Raw genomic sequence first — 18541 nt, forward strand, 5'->3', positions numbered from 1 at the left:
TTTAGAGATCCAAAAGTTGCATTTTTCCCACGGTTCCCAAAGTGCTCCCATATACTTTTACAAGCCATTTATATTTGTGATTTCATTTATTTTGTTCAGGACTGAGGTACAGGAACGGTATCACATGTGCCTCCTAAAATTTGATGGTTCTCTCATTATTAAGGAAATTGGGGGTTTCGCTTAGCTTCTTTCTAAGTAGTAATATCAGAGAGTTGTCACAAGGCAAAAAAAATATCAAATTTTGAAATAAGAGATATAATTTTCTTTTTAAGGCTTATCGATACTCAATACCAGAATTAAAATTCAATGATAACTCTGCTATAAGAAAAACTAAGACCCACGATCCCTTTAATACCCCCCCCTCTCTTTCTCTCTCTTCACCAGGTTCCTAGCGGAAAGGCAGACATGTTGCACCTTGTTTGGAGTGGAATAAGAGGATTTTAATCTGCATTGACGGAGATGCCAACTCGGCCATTTACTGTTCATCACCTCTCTTGAATTTCTTGAACACGAATCATAGGATTTTCAAACTACTAGAGAATTAAAGTGGGACAGACTCATCTCCGACCTTTAAGGGGAAAGGTAGGTATGTTGCACCTGGCAGGAATCGAAAATGTCCAGTGATTTTCAATCTATATGATTTCACGCACAAAATAGCTCCGTGGCACCTCGAAGATACCTCTCCTTAACTGTAAGAATTTTGAGTGGGCCCTTGGACCCTCCAAGGCCAATTTCCATAGCCAAATTTTTACCAGACCTAAGCAGTCTTCTTTTTTCTTTTTTATAATTGATTGGCTTTTCATTTTCTGACCTCCAGTCTGCTTAAAACTTGCCCCAATCTTGAGCAAGTTATTCTGGGCCAAGAGGACAGGGCGGATGGATATTTATAGGAGTCCAACACTTCTGAGCATTACCTTGCTTCCGCACTAATATTTCTACATTCACTTGAAATTTGGTAGAAGGGTACCTACACCCAAGGAGATGTTAGCAAAGAAATTTCATTCCGTTAAGCTTTACAACCTTAGGCAGTGACTAGACTTTAATTTGCACTGTGTGATAATTTTTATACTATCAAACTTTGTATCCGTTTCCGATACATCATCAAAGTGTGGCCTCGGTAGGAATTTTGTCGGCGAGCCTGACTAAATGTTACTGTTTTTTCCGAGGGAAGTAAAGAGCGAAGTTGAAACTTAAAAAGGAAAAAAAATATTTCTTCAGAGCCTATCTAATAATAAAACTAGAACAAATAAACCAACTAATTATGTTTCTCTATGTTTCTAGGATTTTAGAGAATTAGCGCTTTACTGAAAACACAAAAGTCAAGTATAAAAAACAGGAATGTTGATTTGGGAGTCAAAAGTGAGTATGTAGCCTGACAACAATAAACTAATCTATAAAGCTTTTCATTGTCTTACACCATTTCTGACATCAGTAACTTTTCGTATACAATTACAGTTATCTTAAGAACATATGCGTAAAATTAAATATTTTTTAATTACCGCGAAATAATTGAACAGCATACAGAAATATTGGATTTATTTATCAGGTAGCATTTTGGTATAATATTCAATAGTGCTATAAGCTATAATATCAATAGTGATTAATAAACAATCTTCAAATGTAAGAAATATGCTTTAGTATTACTTGAAATGAAGATCAAATAGGTGACAATATGAACTCTTGAAATCCGGTTATTTCTCTCTATACAACAGTGAAAGCTAGTCTATAGTCCTAATACTATCAAGATGGCTTTACTTCGATCTTGTCTATAAACTAATTATGACATGTCCTTTTCAGAACCAAACGAGACCCATTCATTGAACTGAGCCATTGTGCAGAAGTGATACCAAACTAAACGAAAAAAATAAATAAAGCAACAATCCTAAAATGCTTTAATTTTATTCTGTAAAAAGTGTCCTTAATTGGTTTGCTTTTACTGTACCAAAACTCCTATATTATTTGGTTTATTAGTACTCGTTTTATTGATATAAATCGTTTATTGATATATATTTTATTGGACAAGGGCCAAGTGATTGGAAGAGCTCATTGCTTATACCGCTTTTTAAGAGAGGAAACCCCAAGATGCATGAGAATTATCGTTTAATAGCGCTTGTCCCTGCTTTAAGTAAGGTAATGGAGAAAATATTAGATACCAGGCTTTCTAAATGGTTAAATAAAAATAATATAATACATGAAGAACAAGGAGGTCTTAGGACAGGGTACGGGACGGTAGATACAGTATTTATTTTAAAGGCATTAATTGATAAGCATGGAAAGGGAAAAACTTGTCTTTATGTGGGATTTCTGGACCTCCATAAGGCGTTCGACAGTGTCGACAGAGAGCTATTGAAGGATGCCCTGTTTAGAATTAGCCTCCCTCATTAGTTTGTGAGGTTGATAGTGAGTATGTATATTTGTGTGAGTGGAATCATGTTAGTTGGTAACAGGTTTTCTAGGCTTTTTAATATTAAGCTGGGAGTAAAACAGGGCAGCTATCTTTCTCCTCAATTGTTTAATATTTTATAAATGATGTTCTTGATTTTCTAGAGAATAGATGGGCTCCGAAAGTTAGTCTACGGACCCATAAACTATCACTTTTATTATTTACAAATGATATTGCTTTGGTGGCTAGTACACCGCTAGATCTGCAGACGCTTCTGACTCTCATAGAAGAATATTTGCAGATGAAAAAATGAAATTAATGAATGTTGAAAAGAGTGAAGTTGTTATTTTAAAAAAAAAGGAAAGTAAGCGGTGAAGATAATTATAGATTTAAATTTAATAATAAGGAACTGAATGTAAGTAAAAGAATAAAATATTTAGGATTTGTTTTATCGGAAAATGGAAGTTTAAAGAGTCATGTTGATGAGATAATTAATAGAGGCAAAGTGGCCACGTTTGCAGTTTTTAGAATCCCAACGATAATGGGAATCAAAAACCTAAAAATAAATAAAGGAATATTTAATACGAAATTTTTCTTTACAGTTATAGAATATGGAGCAGAGATGTTTGGGGAGAGAAGCGGCACAGCAGTTGGAGTTTCTCCAGCTCCAGTATTATAATAGAGTGTTTGGGTTACACCAGACAACTCATTCACAGATTCTGAAAGGTGATATGGGCCTGTTTTCATTAAAACTATGTAGGTCTATTTTGATGCTTATATTTTAGTTGAAGCTCATTAGGTGTAATGAAGATAGACTAGTACAAACAGTTTATTATCAGATGTTGAATTATGGCTAGAAACCGTCGGGGCCGTCCCAAATTAAGTGTGAGAGTAAAGGCGAAAATGCACCTAAGCCATCATTCTTTGCGCGAAAATGGCCCAGAGTGCACTTTTAAAACATGTACTTAGTTGAAAAATTCAATGCGGAACCACCCCAAAAAGCGTCCATATCATAGGCAGTGAATGTTGCGCTGCAAGTCTGTAAAGATCGAAGTGAGCTCTGTTTTTTTTTGTGTTTTTTTTTTTTTTTTCACCAAGTCCCTTCGTACGGAAGTTGGTGTAGAAGCTTCGAAGGGGGCTCCATCGATTGAAAATTAAAAGTTCCAGTGATCGTCTTAACAGTCAAAATTGACCAGCCCCTCTCCCACGCCTTCCCCCCCCCCAAAGACATCCGATTAATATTCTGAGATAGCCATTTTGTCCAGCATAGTTTAAAAGTCTAACAACTATGTCTCTGGGTATGATATCCCCCCAGCCCTTGGGGCAAGGGCTGTAAGTAACGCAAATCACGCATTGTTTGCATAGTATTGTTATTGGGAAAGTGGGGGCATGTTTGTCCCTTGGTGTCCAAAAAGGCCAAGTGTATTAAGGTCAAAATTCCTGGGAATGTTGAGGGGAGTGTTTTACTAAATCAATACACGCTATCTGCATGCAGGTTGTCAAAAAGGCGTACCTCAGGAACAGCCCAGGGTATTAGGGTATCACCCTCCTCATTGCTCCCTGAAAGTTTCAAATTGATACCCTAAGCCGTCCCTGAAACCTATGCTTTTGACAACCTGCATGCACATAGTGTCTTTTGATTTAGTTCAACAAGTGCTCTTAATAAATTCGTCTTGATAACGCCGTCATAAAGTGCCATATGGCACCAAAATGGCATTTTTTGGCGCAATTTCTGGAGTCCAAATGCCGGAAAGCATGAAAAAGGTATTATATAAATCTACATGATCGAAAACCAGTTACCAAATAATCCTTCCTTTATAGTTTTACCCCTCTCAGCCCCTTTAGCAGCCCAGTAAAGAGCAAACCACGGACCATACTAACCGAAAACTTAAAAACGCGTTCTGAAAAATAGATGTCGAGTAAAAAAATGGCTTTTTGAAGCTGATTCCGAAATAGCAAGTATTGTTTCTATTAATCTTAATAGTAAAAGTTTTATTACCAAAAGAAATTTATAAGAACATAAAAAAGAGCCTGAAACCTCTGAATGCTTCTACCTTGAGTGCTCATGACTATCTCCTCTTCTTTATCTCTGGTTCAACGTACCCATAGACAGTGGCAGATTCAGGGGGCCGGGGGACCCGACCCCCAAGATTTTTTTTGGTGCCCTCATTCCTTGTTTTTTTTTTTACTATTTTTTTTGAATAAATTTGTCAATTTGGTGAATTATTGGCACCTTAATCACATCCCTCTAAGATTTTGCTCTTGGCCCCTTATCACATTGGACCTTCCCTAAGATTTTGCTCTAGATCCGCCCCTGCCTATAGACTCAATTAGGATAAAATTTTGAATTAATTCGATAGCGCAAAGATAAGAAAGCTGAATATCTTCTTCGGACTTCACTTTCCAGCTCGTGAACTAATACCCTAAGCTGTAGCTTGCAATTGTTAAATCTTGACTTTTTTTTTGCTCTTTTCTATTTTTCGTATTTTACACACTTTTTGTCAAACAATTTTGGTTCTCCTAAAATGTAGAAGTCCAAGAAACAAAATTAATGAAAGTATACTTTCTTATGAGAAGCTCCAAAATTTTCGCAATACAGTAGAAAAATTGCAATAATAATGACATGATTTTTTTTTCACTTATATTAGTAACGCATCTAAAACTTGCTTAATGTCCTTCAATTTTATAAAAAAAAAATCTATAAATTTCGTATAGGACGATATTCTACAATCAACAGTAATTTTTTTTTTCTTCAGCTTCTCAAACATACCTATGATAATTTATTTGTCTTCCAGTCAGAGCCAAATTTAAAAGGTTTGCAAAAGAAAGAAGTTTTAAAGAAAACAGGTATAGGCTACTTGTCCGCTTTGCAAAGGCGAAGATGCTTTTGTGCATTGCTTGAGCCGGTGCCAGAGCTCTACGATAAGGGAAGGTGTATTTGGAAAAAATAAAGGATTTACTACTTCCAGATGTCTTAAAAATACGTTACCTATCTGTAGATTAGCGAGGTATCATGGAAATATATTTATTAAAAGGAAGTTACTGTTTATTTATTAATTGAAATGCTTCATTTATGAGACTCATTTGTATTTTATTTGCGATTGGAATTGGAAACGAGAATAGATCGCTGATGTACGTTCATATTATTTGCGCTTTTTTGTGAACATTCCCGTTTTTTGACTTTAAATACGTTTTATCTTACCTTATATTTAGTGTGACAAAATTCCAGATCTTTGTAGAGTAAGATCCCACCCGAGGTCCACCTGCGAAAATGTTCGGTACTGTGCTAAAATCCAGGACACATGCGCGATAAAAAAACAGCATCGAAATGTCAAACATGCTATTGATAAACAGGCTTCCCCTGACTAGTAAGGTATAAACAAAAAGGTTTCTCACTGTGGGAACTATATTTAAACTTTAGATTTTTGGGGTTTCGGGGGACTAAAAGGTACCTAGGTTGGGTTAGGTTAGGTTACGTGTTTAATATATGCTATGCTTTACCCCCCCCCCCTCTAATGTGCAAATATATAGCCCAAATTTGTTTCTGAAATATTATATTTTCATCCTATTTTGTTTAATTTCCTTAACATTCACCAAACTTCACTTCTCGCATGTGTCCTGGATTTTAGCACAGTGCCAAATGTTCGAATCAAGCCCGCATATGGCTTTCAAGCATGGAGGGAGTCAATTTGTTCTTCTTTTATTTGCCGGATAAGTGACAAAACTCAGAAAACTGGTGTTTACTGCCTTCCACGGGGGGGGGGGGATAGAGGCAGTTTTGCTGGAGGACAGTGGGAGTACTCTCCCTGGGCGTAGAAATTTTAGGGGTGCAAAATTTCAAATAAAAAATATAACATTTATAATCATTTTGTAATTTTGAAATTTAATTTTAATTAATTTAAAGCAGAGGGCGCAGCTGGCAGTACTTATAAGCAAATTAAATTGAAATCTTCTTTTTTCTCATATATTTTCCCGTATAAAGTAAGAAAAGTCAGATTTAAATAAATCAAAAAAATATCTAATAAATGAAAATTTTGTAAATAAATGAAAATTTTGTTAAAATTTGGCCTGAAAAGTTTTGGGAGACAGGGTGGGGGCTAATAAAGATATTGCCCCGGGCGTAAGAGAGGCCAGAACCCCACTGAGGGCACGTAACTTCTCCCCTTTGTGAGCGCTTTTGAGATATAGGGTACAAGCAGGTCTGCATCCAGGATTTTTATTTCGGGGGATGTTTTACACAAGGATTTTTTTCCGGGGGGTTTTACAACAAAAAAAATTTTAAAGCGCATCAAAAATTTCTTTATATTCATTTTTGTTACGTTTTTACGAGTCGGATAAGGGGGAGGGATCTGTTTATTCATTAAACAGGAATATCGACAGCAAGCGAGGAAAATAAGAATAATTTGTCATTCTTTTCAAGGAAAAACTCATATGTATATTTTGTCAATGCTCTATTAGCAGCCTTTAATAGAATAAACGTATTTTGACTGTTGGCTTTCATATTCATTACAAATATCGTGCCAAACTGCGATAATTATCAATTTGTCAGCTGTCAAGGAAACTTTTCACTTGTCAAGGAAAACATTTGACAAGCCGATTTTTTCAAAAATTTTAATATGATGAATTTATTTTAGCAAAACAAATTTCCTTTTCGTTATGAACCTAATATAATATTGTCTCCAAATTAAAATGAGCAAATGTTCTTTGTTCAAAAATCATTTAAGGAATAATAAAGTTGACTCACACCCATTAATACTAATTCTTCTCCATTTATAAGGTAATCTTTTCATGGTGTGCGTGAAACCACAAAAAAAATTGTTAATTGAAACCCATTACCGGCCAATCATCTCACTTTAATTGACCTTGATTTCATTAAGCCAGAATGAAGCAAAGATTCTTTCTAACAAAACATACTTCACCTGATCGAACTTCATCGGCTAAAAAACTTATTAAGAATCCAGAAAACACGCGAGAAGTGAAGTTTCGTTAATACTAATGAAATAAAACAAAATAGGATAAACATATAATAGTTTAGAAACAAATTTAGGCTGTATATTTGCACATTAGAGGGGGGGGGTAAAGCATAGCATATATTAAATACTTAACCTAACCTAGGTACCTTTGTTTGCCCTTCAACCCCAAAAAATTAAAGTTTAAACATTTTTCACGGAGTGAGAAATACCTCAAAGACAGCAGAAATCTGTTTTTCATTAGGATTTCATTAGATTCTCGATGCGGTTCTTCGCGTGTTTTCTAGATTTTTAATAAGTACCCCTATTTTTTTCGAGGAGGGATTAAAACTGAAAATAGACGTCGATAATCGTAACAACAAAGATTTGGCAGCGTCGGACTCTGATCCTTCATGTGTGCCTACCTATCCAGCACATAGTTATCTACTTTGGGAGATAGAGGCATAAAGCTATTCTAAAACATAAATTCGCGAAGAAAGGAAGAAAACGAGGGCAATTAACAGCCAGTGAAAAAATTGAAAAATTATGCAAAGATTTCGGTCAAGACCACCGCTTGACCGTCCTCGATGCAGAATAAAACTGATAAAAATATAAACAACCAAACCTTAAAATAGCTCTCAAAATGAGACACTGGAGACCTTGAAAGGTAGCTCTCAATAGAGACACTGGAGAAACTTTTCTAAGTCCCATTTATCATGAAATTATTAATTCTGATCGTTTTTACATACATCCACAAAATTATATTGTGCAATCAAATAGAATCTCTGATAATAATCTAACTGGAAAGCGATTAGCCTTTAAGAGTGCTTTTCGTAAAATGAAATTGTTAAATGCCATTTAGACTTGTTTCTATTCAGTTACCCTTTCACCGTTACTGAGAAAGGGTCGTCCAACTTTAGTTTTGTGTTTTTATTTTAAGGTTTGTTTTTTACATTTTTATCAGTTTTATTCTGCAATGAGGACGGTCAAGAGGAGGTCTTGACCGAAATCTTTGCATAATTTTTCAATTTTTTCACTGGCTGGTAACTGTCCTCGTTTTCTTCCTTTCTTCAGGATTTTATGTTTTATCATGATTAGCCAGTGTGGTCTCAGAAAGTATCTAAAGTCATTTTATGACTAAATTGAGATGCCCCCTCCCCCCAAGGTGTCAAGGCCCCTCCGCAAGGTGTTCTAGGTATTCAACAGCTTTCTAATGTTATTTGTATTTGGTCCAAGACTTCACATGGACTGCAAGTTGGCTTTATATTTGGAGGGTCATCCCGCGCAGACCGGAAAGTTTTTTCGGGGGGGGGTCTCAACTCCCCAAGCAGCGACTAAGAGACAGGCCTCATTGCAAAACTCAAATCTATGCCGCTAGTGACAACATTGTGAAAACCTCCTGGAGGGACCGAAAATTGAAACCATCAAAAATTAGCCGGCATTAGAAGGCGACAGCTCTGTCTAAAATCCCCCCCCCCCTGGCTTACGATGACATTAACCACCCTTTGCTTAAAACACAAAGGATTTGGCAACATAAAATACACGTTTTGATTTCTGCCTTAAATCCATTCTGCCTTTATTTCTTTAATGTTGGTATTTTGTATAAAAGAAGAACTGTATTGAAGTGGGCTTAGTGTCCAGTTGAGAGGAAGGGGTGGCTCCCATTCCGTTAAATTTTAGACGTTTTACGTTTTAATCACTATTCACTTATATTAAATGAAAGAAGAGTATTTGTCCAAAATGGAATCCTCGCTGCGCCTCAATTTGAAACATTAGCCGAAGAGAAAAGGAGGTATTACCATCCTAAACTTCCATGCTACAAGTGGGTTTTATTTCCGTTGATTTATTTTTTTCGTATTAGCCAATCAACTTATTTTGACTCGAGGTATTGCACACAATTTTGATACATATTTAGTTCATTCCTATAGATTTAAACGGAAAATTTCTTCTACATGAAATTATAGATTTATATGATAGATTTATAGATTTACATTTCTTCTGTATGAATTATAGACACATACACATAGATTTCTTCGGCATGAAATTTTAAATCAGTAAAAAGAATAAACATTTTTTTTATTTTCAACAATTTATGCTGGCAAAATCCCTGTTCATCGATTAATTAGGTAGTACGCTAATAAAAACGTGGAATGGACTACTTACAACGTCTCCACCTTTGACCATTTTTGTTGGCACCTTTGACAAAGCTCTCTGTGCAGCTGTAACGAGCTGTCGCTGAAAACATAAAAAGAAAATGTTAAACTAAGTAAGTCTTTTTTTTTTATTTCGTACATAGATCCAAAGTACCCCAAACAGAAGTTATCTCTCTGCCATTTTGAGCTAAATATAAACGCTATTTTTTAACTAGTGGCTAAAAAATACAGTACATCATTGTGAAAAGAATAGTACCTAGGTTATCAATCGGCAGGTCCTAACTTGTGCTGCTTCTACCACAAAGACATTGTTTTTTCGGCATTAGGGGCGTTTTTTCACTCATCAATGTGCTAAGATCTTTTGTCAGAGAAAGCTTAAAAGTGAAATCTTTGAACAAAGATCTTACATCTTTTGTCGTTTTTATGCAAACGTCTTTCATCATTCTGCTCTGATCAGCGGTCTGAGAACAATGATGACTAGATCATCAAAGTTCTCCATCATTGTTCTATATGGCAGAACAGTGGCGGTCTTCACACTTTTTGCTAACATCAGTGAGCTGTAAGATCTTAGAACAAAGATGAGTTAAAAAACGATAATCTTTGCAGAAAGATGTAAGATCTTAGTACTAAAAAATGGGTCTATTATATGGTTTGTCAGGGGATAATAAATTTATACAATGTATAATGCTAAGAAACAGACACGATTACTTTCCACCCGTGTTTCTTACCTTGGATGATACGTTATATCTTATAAACGACTTAAAAATAGTTTTCTGCTCGCAACTATGGTATACAGGAGTGCTGTTATTGATGTTCTAAGTTAAGGTTACACTCTATTAGCACGTACGGTTAATCTAAAGCCGGAACTTTGGAAGGGTAACTTCCTTAGAGGGGCTATGACCTTGGTAGGCTCCAGGATGAGAATCTGAGATAAACTTACCAGGAATACTAAATTGGGGAGTCTAAAATTTGACTATGTAGAACATGGATCAAATTTTTAATCATATGAAAATAAGAAGAAAGCAGAGAAAGAATAGGAAAAGGTTTTGTTGATGTGTCCTTGAGGCTTTTCTCCTAATAGTCGGGTATTTCCCCCATTAAAAAAAAACACGAAAATTTTCCACCTGTGTTTTTCACCTTACCTTATCATACATTGCACCTATGAAAACCACTTCGTTTTCAGCTCGTGGCTAAGTTTTAATTGATGTTTCAGCTGAGCCCCGTTACTGCATAAAGGCACTGACCTAGAAACTTTTTTCCTGATAGGATATTTTTATTAATTTTCCAAATAAGACCGCGTTTAGAGATTTGATTGAAATTAGTCTGAAACAGAAAACATTTCTAAGAACTGGAACTGGAACCTCAATGTTCGCTTTTGGCTCAAATTAAATAAAGAACAAGTTTTTTTTTCAACTGAAAACAAGGAGCAACATTAAAACTTAAAACGAACCAAAATTATTGCGTATGTGAGGTGATTCGCCTCCTAGTCAATACCTCGCTCTTTACGCTAATGTTCTAATTTTGTTCCAATTCTTTAAGAATGGCCCCTTAATCACAAAGGCCGTTTGATTAGAATAGTTAGCTCTTTTGAAAGTACTAAAAAAAACTTTAGCGTAAAGAGTGAGGTATTGACTAGGGGGTGAACCCCCTCATATACGTATGATTTCCGTTCGTTTTAATTTTTAATATTGCTCCTTACTTTCTGTTGAAAAATGCTCTTTCCAAATAGAATAATCATTTTTTCTGATATGAATTTTACCCCCACCCCTATATATACCAATTCAGGGTATATATTTGCACATTAGGGGGGGGGTAAATTTTATTTCTGATGTTAATGGGAGGTAAGTTTAAAATTTACCCCCACCCCTAATGTGCAAATATATACCCTGGATTGGTATACATAGGGGTGGGGGTAAAATTCATTTCCGACAAAAATGATTATTATATTTGGAAAGAGCCTAAAAAAGGCATCGAGTGGTGTGTTTACTTTATTCGTAAGTCAATAATATGATTTGCGAAAAATTAACCTGATCACCTAGCTATATCACCTACCATACGCAAAATATTATCTGGCGCTCAAATGGGACACACCTGAACTAATTAAAATACGGCGCGCAAATGGGAAATTCCCATTTGCGCGCCATGGCGCTCAAATGGGAACGCGCTCAAATGGGATACACCCCGAAAAACTTGTTTTTTATTTAATTTCTGATCGTTTGTTAAATAATGCTGGTAAATCTGGCGCCCCCCTCATAGAAATGTCCCTTCCCCCATGAAAGCATTCTCCATGGAAAGATCCTCCCACTAACCCACTACTCCAACCCCCCCCCCTCCCCCACCAGAAAAAAATCCCTCTTGAAAACGTCTGTATACTTCTCAATAACCAATACTATATGTAAACAATGGGCATAGTTCACAGCTTGCAGCCTTTCCCTCCGGGACTGTGTGGGATTAAGTCATCCTCAAAGACATATTTATTAGATTTTTGACTATGCTGAACAAAATGGCTGTCTCAAAATTTTGATCGGGCGACTTTGGGGAAAAATGAACGTGGGAGGGGGCCTAGTTGCCCTCCAATTTTTTGGTTAATTAAAAAGGACACTAGAACTTTTAATTTCCGTTTGAATGAGCCATCTCGCGATATTCTAGGACCACTTGATTGATACGATCACCCTGGAAAAAAAAAATCAAAACAAACAAATAAACACGCATCCGTGATATTTTTTCTGGCAAAAAATACAAATTTCCACATTTTTGCAGATAGGAGCTTGAAATCTCTACAGAAGGGTCCTACGCTAAATCTGAGGGTTTGATTTTCATTAAGATTATATCACTTTTAGTGGGTATTTCCCCCTTTTTTCGAAAACAAGGCAAATTTTTCAGGCTCTTAACTTTTCATGGGTAGGACTAAACTTGATGAAACTTATATATTTGAAATCACCATAATCCATAAAAATCCAATTCTTTTGATGTATCTATTGCTATCAAAATTCTGTTTTTTAGAGTTTCGGTTGCTATTGAGCCAGGTCGCTCCTTACTTACAATTCGTTATCACAAACTGTTTGAAAAGTAAGGATATAAAGCCAATGGTCTAAGATAAGATTGTAATGGTCGTTCAGTTTCATATATAGATTGGCCCATTCCCAATTTATGGATTCCATAAAAAGTAGTAATCTTACTTATCTTACGTAGTAATCTTACCGAATATTGTTCAAATTCTTTAAGAATGACCCCTGAATCACAAAGACCGTTTAATTAGAATAAATAGCTCTTTTGAAAGTACTAAAAAAAACTTTAGCGTAAAGAGCGAGGTATTGAATAGGGGGTGAACCCCCTCATATACGTAATAATTTCTGTTTGTTTTAAGCTTTAATGTTGCTCCTTGCTTTCAGTTGAGAAAACTTGTTTTTTTTTAATTTAATTTCTGATCGTTTTTCAAATAATGCTGGGAAATCCGGTGCCCCCTTCATAGAAATTTCCCTTCTCCCATGAAAACACTCTATGGAAAGGTCCTCCCAAGTAACTCCCTCCCCCACTCCCCCCCCCCCCCACCAGAAAAAAATGCCTTCTGAAAACGTCTGTAGGCTATACTTCTCAATAACCAATACTATTGTAAATAATGGGCAAAGTTCATAGCTTGCAGCCCTTCCCCCGGGGACTGTGGGGGATTAAGTCATCCTCAAAGACATTAGATTTTAGACTATGTTGAACAAAATGACTATCTCAAAATTTTGATCGGGTGACTTTGGGGAAAAATGAGCGTGGGAGGGGCCTTAGTTGCCCACCAATATTTGGTCACGAAAAACGAAACTAGAACTTTTAATTTCCCTTTGAATGAGCCCTCCCGCGATATTCTAGGACCACTGGATCAATACGATCAGCCCTGGGGAAAAAACAAATAGACACGCATCCGTGATCTTTCTTCTGGCAAAAAAATACAAAATTCCACATTTATAGGAGCTTAAAACCTCTACAGTGGCATATTCTGATACGCTGAATCTGATGATGTGATTTTCATTAAGATTATATTACTTTTAGGGTTTCGAAAATAAGGCAGATTAAACTTAATAAAAACTATAGATTGAAAATCAGCATCATAATCTGATTCTGTTGATGTATTTACTATTATAGAAAGTTCCTTTTTTAAAATTTTGGTTATTATCCAGCCGGGTTGCTCCTTACTGTCAGTTCGTTACCACGAACTGTTTGGTTTTGGGGTACTTTATTACTAACCGGGCAACACACGAGGAGTGAAGTTTGGTTAATGCTAATGAAATAAAACAAAGAATGATAAAAATATAATAGGTTAGAAACAAATTTGGGCTATATATTTGCACATTAGTGGGGGGAGGGTAAAGCATAGCATATATTAGATCCTTAACCTAATCTAGGTACCCTTATTCCTCTTTAACCCCCAAAAACTATAGTTTAAATATTCCCGGAGTGAAAAACCTGTTCAGTCACTATACATTGGAGATTAAACGGTTATTATCCTATCTGATACGAACGCACAAGTTATAGGAGCCAATCCAGCGCTATGTTACTAGAATCTAGAATTGAAAAGCTTAGTCGATCCCTGTATATTTTTCCTAAAGAAGTTCACATCTACCAGTAAAACGAAAAAAGAATTGTACCAAACACATTTATAAACATTTAAATAGCTTACCGAAAGCTTGTCTCTTGCATGTAAGTACCGAAATCTCTGGACATAATAGAAAATTAACCATCCTAGGGAAATCACCATTAGGACGATAAATGAAATCGAGACGAACATTACAGATGTCCTGAAAAGGGAATTGACGGTTGAACAACAGACGGATTAGTACAAAAAAAACTTTTGTCATAATACTTTCATATAAATAAATATATGTTGAAATAATATTATATAATACTTGTAATAATAATTCTTAAAATACTTAATACTAATTCTTAAATACTTAATGATTAATACTTCAATATTTACTTATATAAATAAATATATACTTATATAAATAATTCTTGACTAATTTGCATTTCACTAAAGCCCTGTATCTTCTCATAAGACGTGTTATTGAGAACCTTGTAACCTTCAAAGCATAGATTTGGCCTTCAATTAACAAAATACGATCAAATAGTTTTTGACTGCCAGCCGAAGTAAAAACAAAAAAGAAAAGGAAAAAAAAACAGACCTTCTCTAGTCTTTATGCTTAACAGTGACGATTCTGGCCTCTCTTGTGCCTGGGGCAAAATCTTGACTAGCCTTCCCCCCCATGTCTCCCAGAAAAGTGCAGGCCAAATTTTAACATGATTTTCATTTATTAACAAAATTGTTTTCAGTTTATTAATGAATTAATAATTTATTTTTAACTTAATATTATTATTTTAGTTCAATAATTATTATTTAATTACTTTATAATCTATTTTTATTTTATTATTTAAATAAAGATTTGTTAATTACTTTCATTTATTAACTGCACCCTCTGATTTATTTTAATAAACATAAATTTCAAAAATAACAAAAATCTATTTGAAATTATATGGCCCTAATATTTCTGCACCAGGGGCAAGTGCCCCTTCTGCCCCCCTAAGACCACCTCTGATGCTGAAGATATCTTCCCCCATGTCCCAGTTTTCTTATAATCGCACCATTCAATAAAATCAGAAGTCCGAACGACTACAAGGTCAATAATGAAATTATAAATTTTGAATTGAAACAGCTGTTCCTATTACTATCAGATCTAAGTTTTCAATTAGGTATATAAGCCATGAAGTCTGGAAGAGAATTCCAGCAGAAGTAAAAGGTAAGGAGGCCCTTGAGGAATTCTGTGCTTCTTTGCGGCGTATGTTTTAACGAATATTCTATAGGGACGGATTGACTGATTGATTTTCGAGTGAGTCTATGCTTGGGAGTAGCTAAAAGAGATTATGTTTCATATGTTTTGTGATTGGGTGAGTGTTGGTATATGTCGTGAATTTTGATGAGTTGTAGATTATCAGTTTAAGGTACGTTCGAGTTCCCAATAAACGTAATAATTTTAGAATTGTTGATTAATTTTTTAGTAGTGGTGAGGGAGGGGGAGGAGTAAGATATGTATGGTAACTACGTCTTATAGCGACCACATTTTGTACTTGATCTATTATGAAACCGGTTTTCTATGTCCACTTGGAGATACTCAGCTTAACATGAGTGACATAAAATACTATGCAGGTATATTTTAATTAAATATTTAATATATAGAGGTGGTTAGGTTAGCTTAGGTATTTAATATAATGCGTTCTGCTTTCCATAATTCTCAGTCGTATTTTCCGTAATTTTGTTACTAAAACATTATATTTTCATCATATTTTGGTATATTTCATTATGATTAACCCAACTTAACCTAAACCCTACGTAGGGTTAATTAACCTAAGTACCCTATTTTTTCCGAAAAAGTGTAATAATGGTTGTTTTATGTTTTTTGAGTCGTCCCAAAAACACTAATTTGCGTCCGGACTTACTGTGAATGATATTGGTAATTTTTGTTCTGTTTTTAGTGTTATTAAATAAAAAAAAACAAGTTTTCAACTGAAAGTAAGGAGCAATATTAAAACTTTTAAACGTACAGAAATTATTGCGTATATGAGGTGATTGCCCCCTTCTCAGTACCTCTCTCTTTACGCTGAAGTTTGAATTTTTGATCCAATTATTTAAGAATGACTCCTGATCCACAATCCGTTTAATTAGAATAATAAGCTTTTGACAAATTCAAAAACACTTTAGCGTAAATACCGAGGTACTGAGGTGGGGGCAACCCCCCTCATATACTTAATAATTTCTGTTCGTTTTAATTTTTAATTTGCTCCTTACTTTCAGTTAAAAAAAAATTGTTTTTTTTATTTAATTTCTGATAGTTTCTTTACGTAGATAATTTCGGAGACCACACTCTCTTTCCATGACGATAAATAAAAGTTCAAATAGGGATAAAATCCTGATAATAGACAGTGATGATGATAACAGTGATAGAAATTCACAAAAATACTAGATATTTCGGTCACATATGCAGTGACCGTCATCAGTAGTAAACGACCGTCATCAGTGCTACTGATGACGGTCACTGCATATGCGACCGAAATATTTAGTATTCTTGTGAATTTCTATTACTGTTATCATCATCACTGTCTATTAAAAGGATTTTATCCCTATTTGAACTTTTATTGATAGTTTTTTTAATTAATGCTGGGTATTCCAGCCCCCCTCCCATGGAAAATTCCCTTCCCCCATGAAAACTCCACCATGGAAAGATCTTCCCACGTAAGCAACCCCCACCAGAAACCCCCCCATCCCGAAAATATATTTATACTTCCCAATAGCAAATACTATATGTAAGCATTGGGTAAAGTTCATAACTTGCAGCCCTTCCCCCGGGGGCTGTGGGGGGGTCAAGTCATCCTCACAGACATAGTTATTAGAACTTCCGACCATGTTGAAGAAAAAGGCTATCTCAAAATTTTGATCGGACGATTTTGAACAAAAAGGGGGGAGGGGGCTTAGCTGCCCTCCAATATTTTTGGTCACTTAAAAAGGGCACTAGAATTTTTTATTTTCGATCAAATGAGCAGTATTCCAATTTTCTAGGATTACTGAATCAATATGATCACCCCTAGGAAAAAAAACAACAAATAAGCATGCATCTGTAATCTTGCTTCTGGCAAAAAATTCAAAATTTCACATTTTTGTATATAGGAGATTGAAACCTCTACAGTAGGGTTCTCTGATATTCTGAATCTTATGGTGTGATTTTCATTAAGATCACTTGATTTTTTTGGGGTGTTTTCCCCCTTTTTCAAAAATAAGGCAAATTTTCTCAGGCTCGTAACTTTTAATAGTAACATTAAACTTCATGTATTTCATATATTTTGAATAAGCATCAAAATTCGATTCTCTTGATGTATCTATTATTATCAAGACTTTGCTTTTACGGTTTCGGTTACTATTGAGCCGCAACGCTCCTTACTTACAGTTCGTTACCATGAACTGTTTGATATGGAGATTTAACTATTATGTTTTTTTTTTGTGACCGATTTGTTAATAATAAAAAAGGATAAAATGTATCCCAGGCACAATCTCACGGATTCAACGATGCTCAATTTCAAATATAATATTGGACTAATCAGAATGAAGATTTGAGGCAGGTTTTCTTCAAATACGAAGATGGAAGTTCGAAATGGCAGTTTTTCTATCTGTATACTCGATTTAGCAAAATATACTAATACAGTGTAAGCAGAAAATACTTGAGAGCGAATTCGTGTTGAAATAGGCTTTTCAAACTATGTTTTCACAATGTCAATTGTCTGTATCTGTAGCACAAACATTACGTCAAAACATACGAAAAACCAACTTCACTTATAGATTCTGACTCTTCTTTTAGCAATAGGTATAACTATAGTATAGCTTATGCCTTATTTGTTTGGTAATTTTGTATCATTTCCAAGTCAGTTCTTAGTTAATCAATATAGATGAGGTTAATTGCCCCCTTAACGTTTACAATATGGAAAAAAAACATCTAAAAACACGAAAAAATGAGGATAGCCTGTCTTTTTAACTAAGCATAGAAGTGTCATGAATGGCTATGAAGGGGTATTTACTAAAAGTGGTACGAAACTTCCTCATCATGCTAAAATTAAGCCGTTATATATACTTATGTACAAACTCAAAAATTGAATTAGAAAGGAAAGCAACACTTTAGGGGTAAGTGACAAGTTTGAGAAAACATAAGTTTGGTAAAAATATAAATTATAGAAAGAATCGTTTAAATCTTAATATTTAAGGGGTAAAGAGCTCGAAACCATGCTCTCCCTTGGTGGGTGACAGTTACACGTGTCTACGATGCAGGTACCTTTTACTGACTGGGAAATGACTTGGAGCAAAGAGCATGGGTAACTGATATCAGTTACCCATACTCTTTGACTTTGAGTGTATTGCAGTCATGTACATTTGCAGTGGACGGCCTCCGGACTCGGCCATCCAGTATATTTTGAGATGTTTCAAGGTGGTGCTGCAACCTTCCAAAAATAATTTTCTGCACGCATGTCTAACT

General features: G+C 35.2%; 2 protein-coding genes across 3 annotated transcripts in view; one reads left to right on the top strand and one right to left on the bottom strand.

Annotated features, from left to right (window-relative positions):
• Nucleotides 1-3092, top strand: part of LOC148955079 (uncharacterized) — a 165651-nt gene extending 162559 nt beyond the window's left edge. The window contains exon 23 of the mRNA XM_089100113.1: nucleotides 2986-3092. Coding sequence (XP_088956239.1) covers nucleotides 2986-3062 — 77 coding nt within the window. The 3' untranslated portion in view covers nucleotides 3063-3092. The remainder of the gene's footprint in view (nucleotides 1-2985) is intronic.
• gol (ring finger protein goliath) overlaps nucleotides 1-18541 on the bottom strand; it is an 88175-nt gene that overhangs the window by 28929 nt on the left and 40705 nt on the right. For both annotated transcript variants that reach the window (XM_089100142.1, XM_089100134.1), the window contains exons 3-4: nucleotides 14152-14269; nucleotides 9496-9567 (exon numbers count right to left, since the gene is read on the bottom strand). In XM_089100142.1, the coding sequence (XP_088956268.1) occupies nucleotides 9496-9567; nucleotides 14152-14269 (190 nt within the window). The remainder of the gene's footprint in view (nucleotides 1-9495; nucleotides 9568-14151; nucleotides 14270-18541) is intronic.

This window comes from Artemia sp. Qi Xiang Cuo, chromosome 2 (genome assembly GCF_049724085.1).
Source record: "Artemia sp. Qi Xiang Cuo chromosome 2, ASM4972408v1, whole genome shotgun sequence".
In the NCBI taxonomy this organism is placed as follows: Eukaryota; Metazoa; Arthropoda; class Branchiopoda; order Anostraca; family Artemiidae; genus Artemia; species Artemia sp. Qi Xiang Cuo.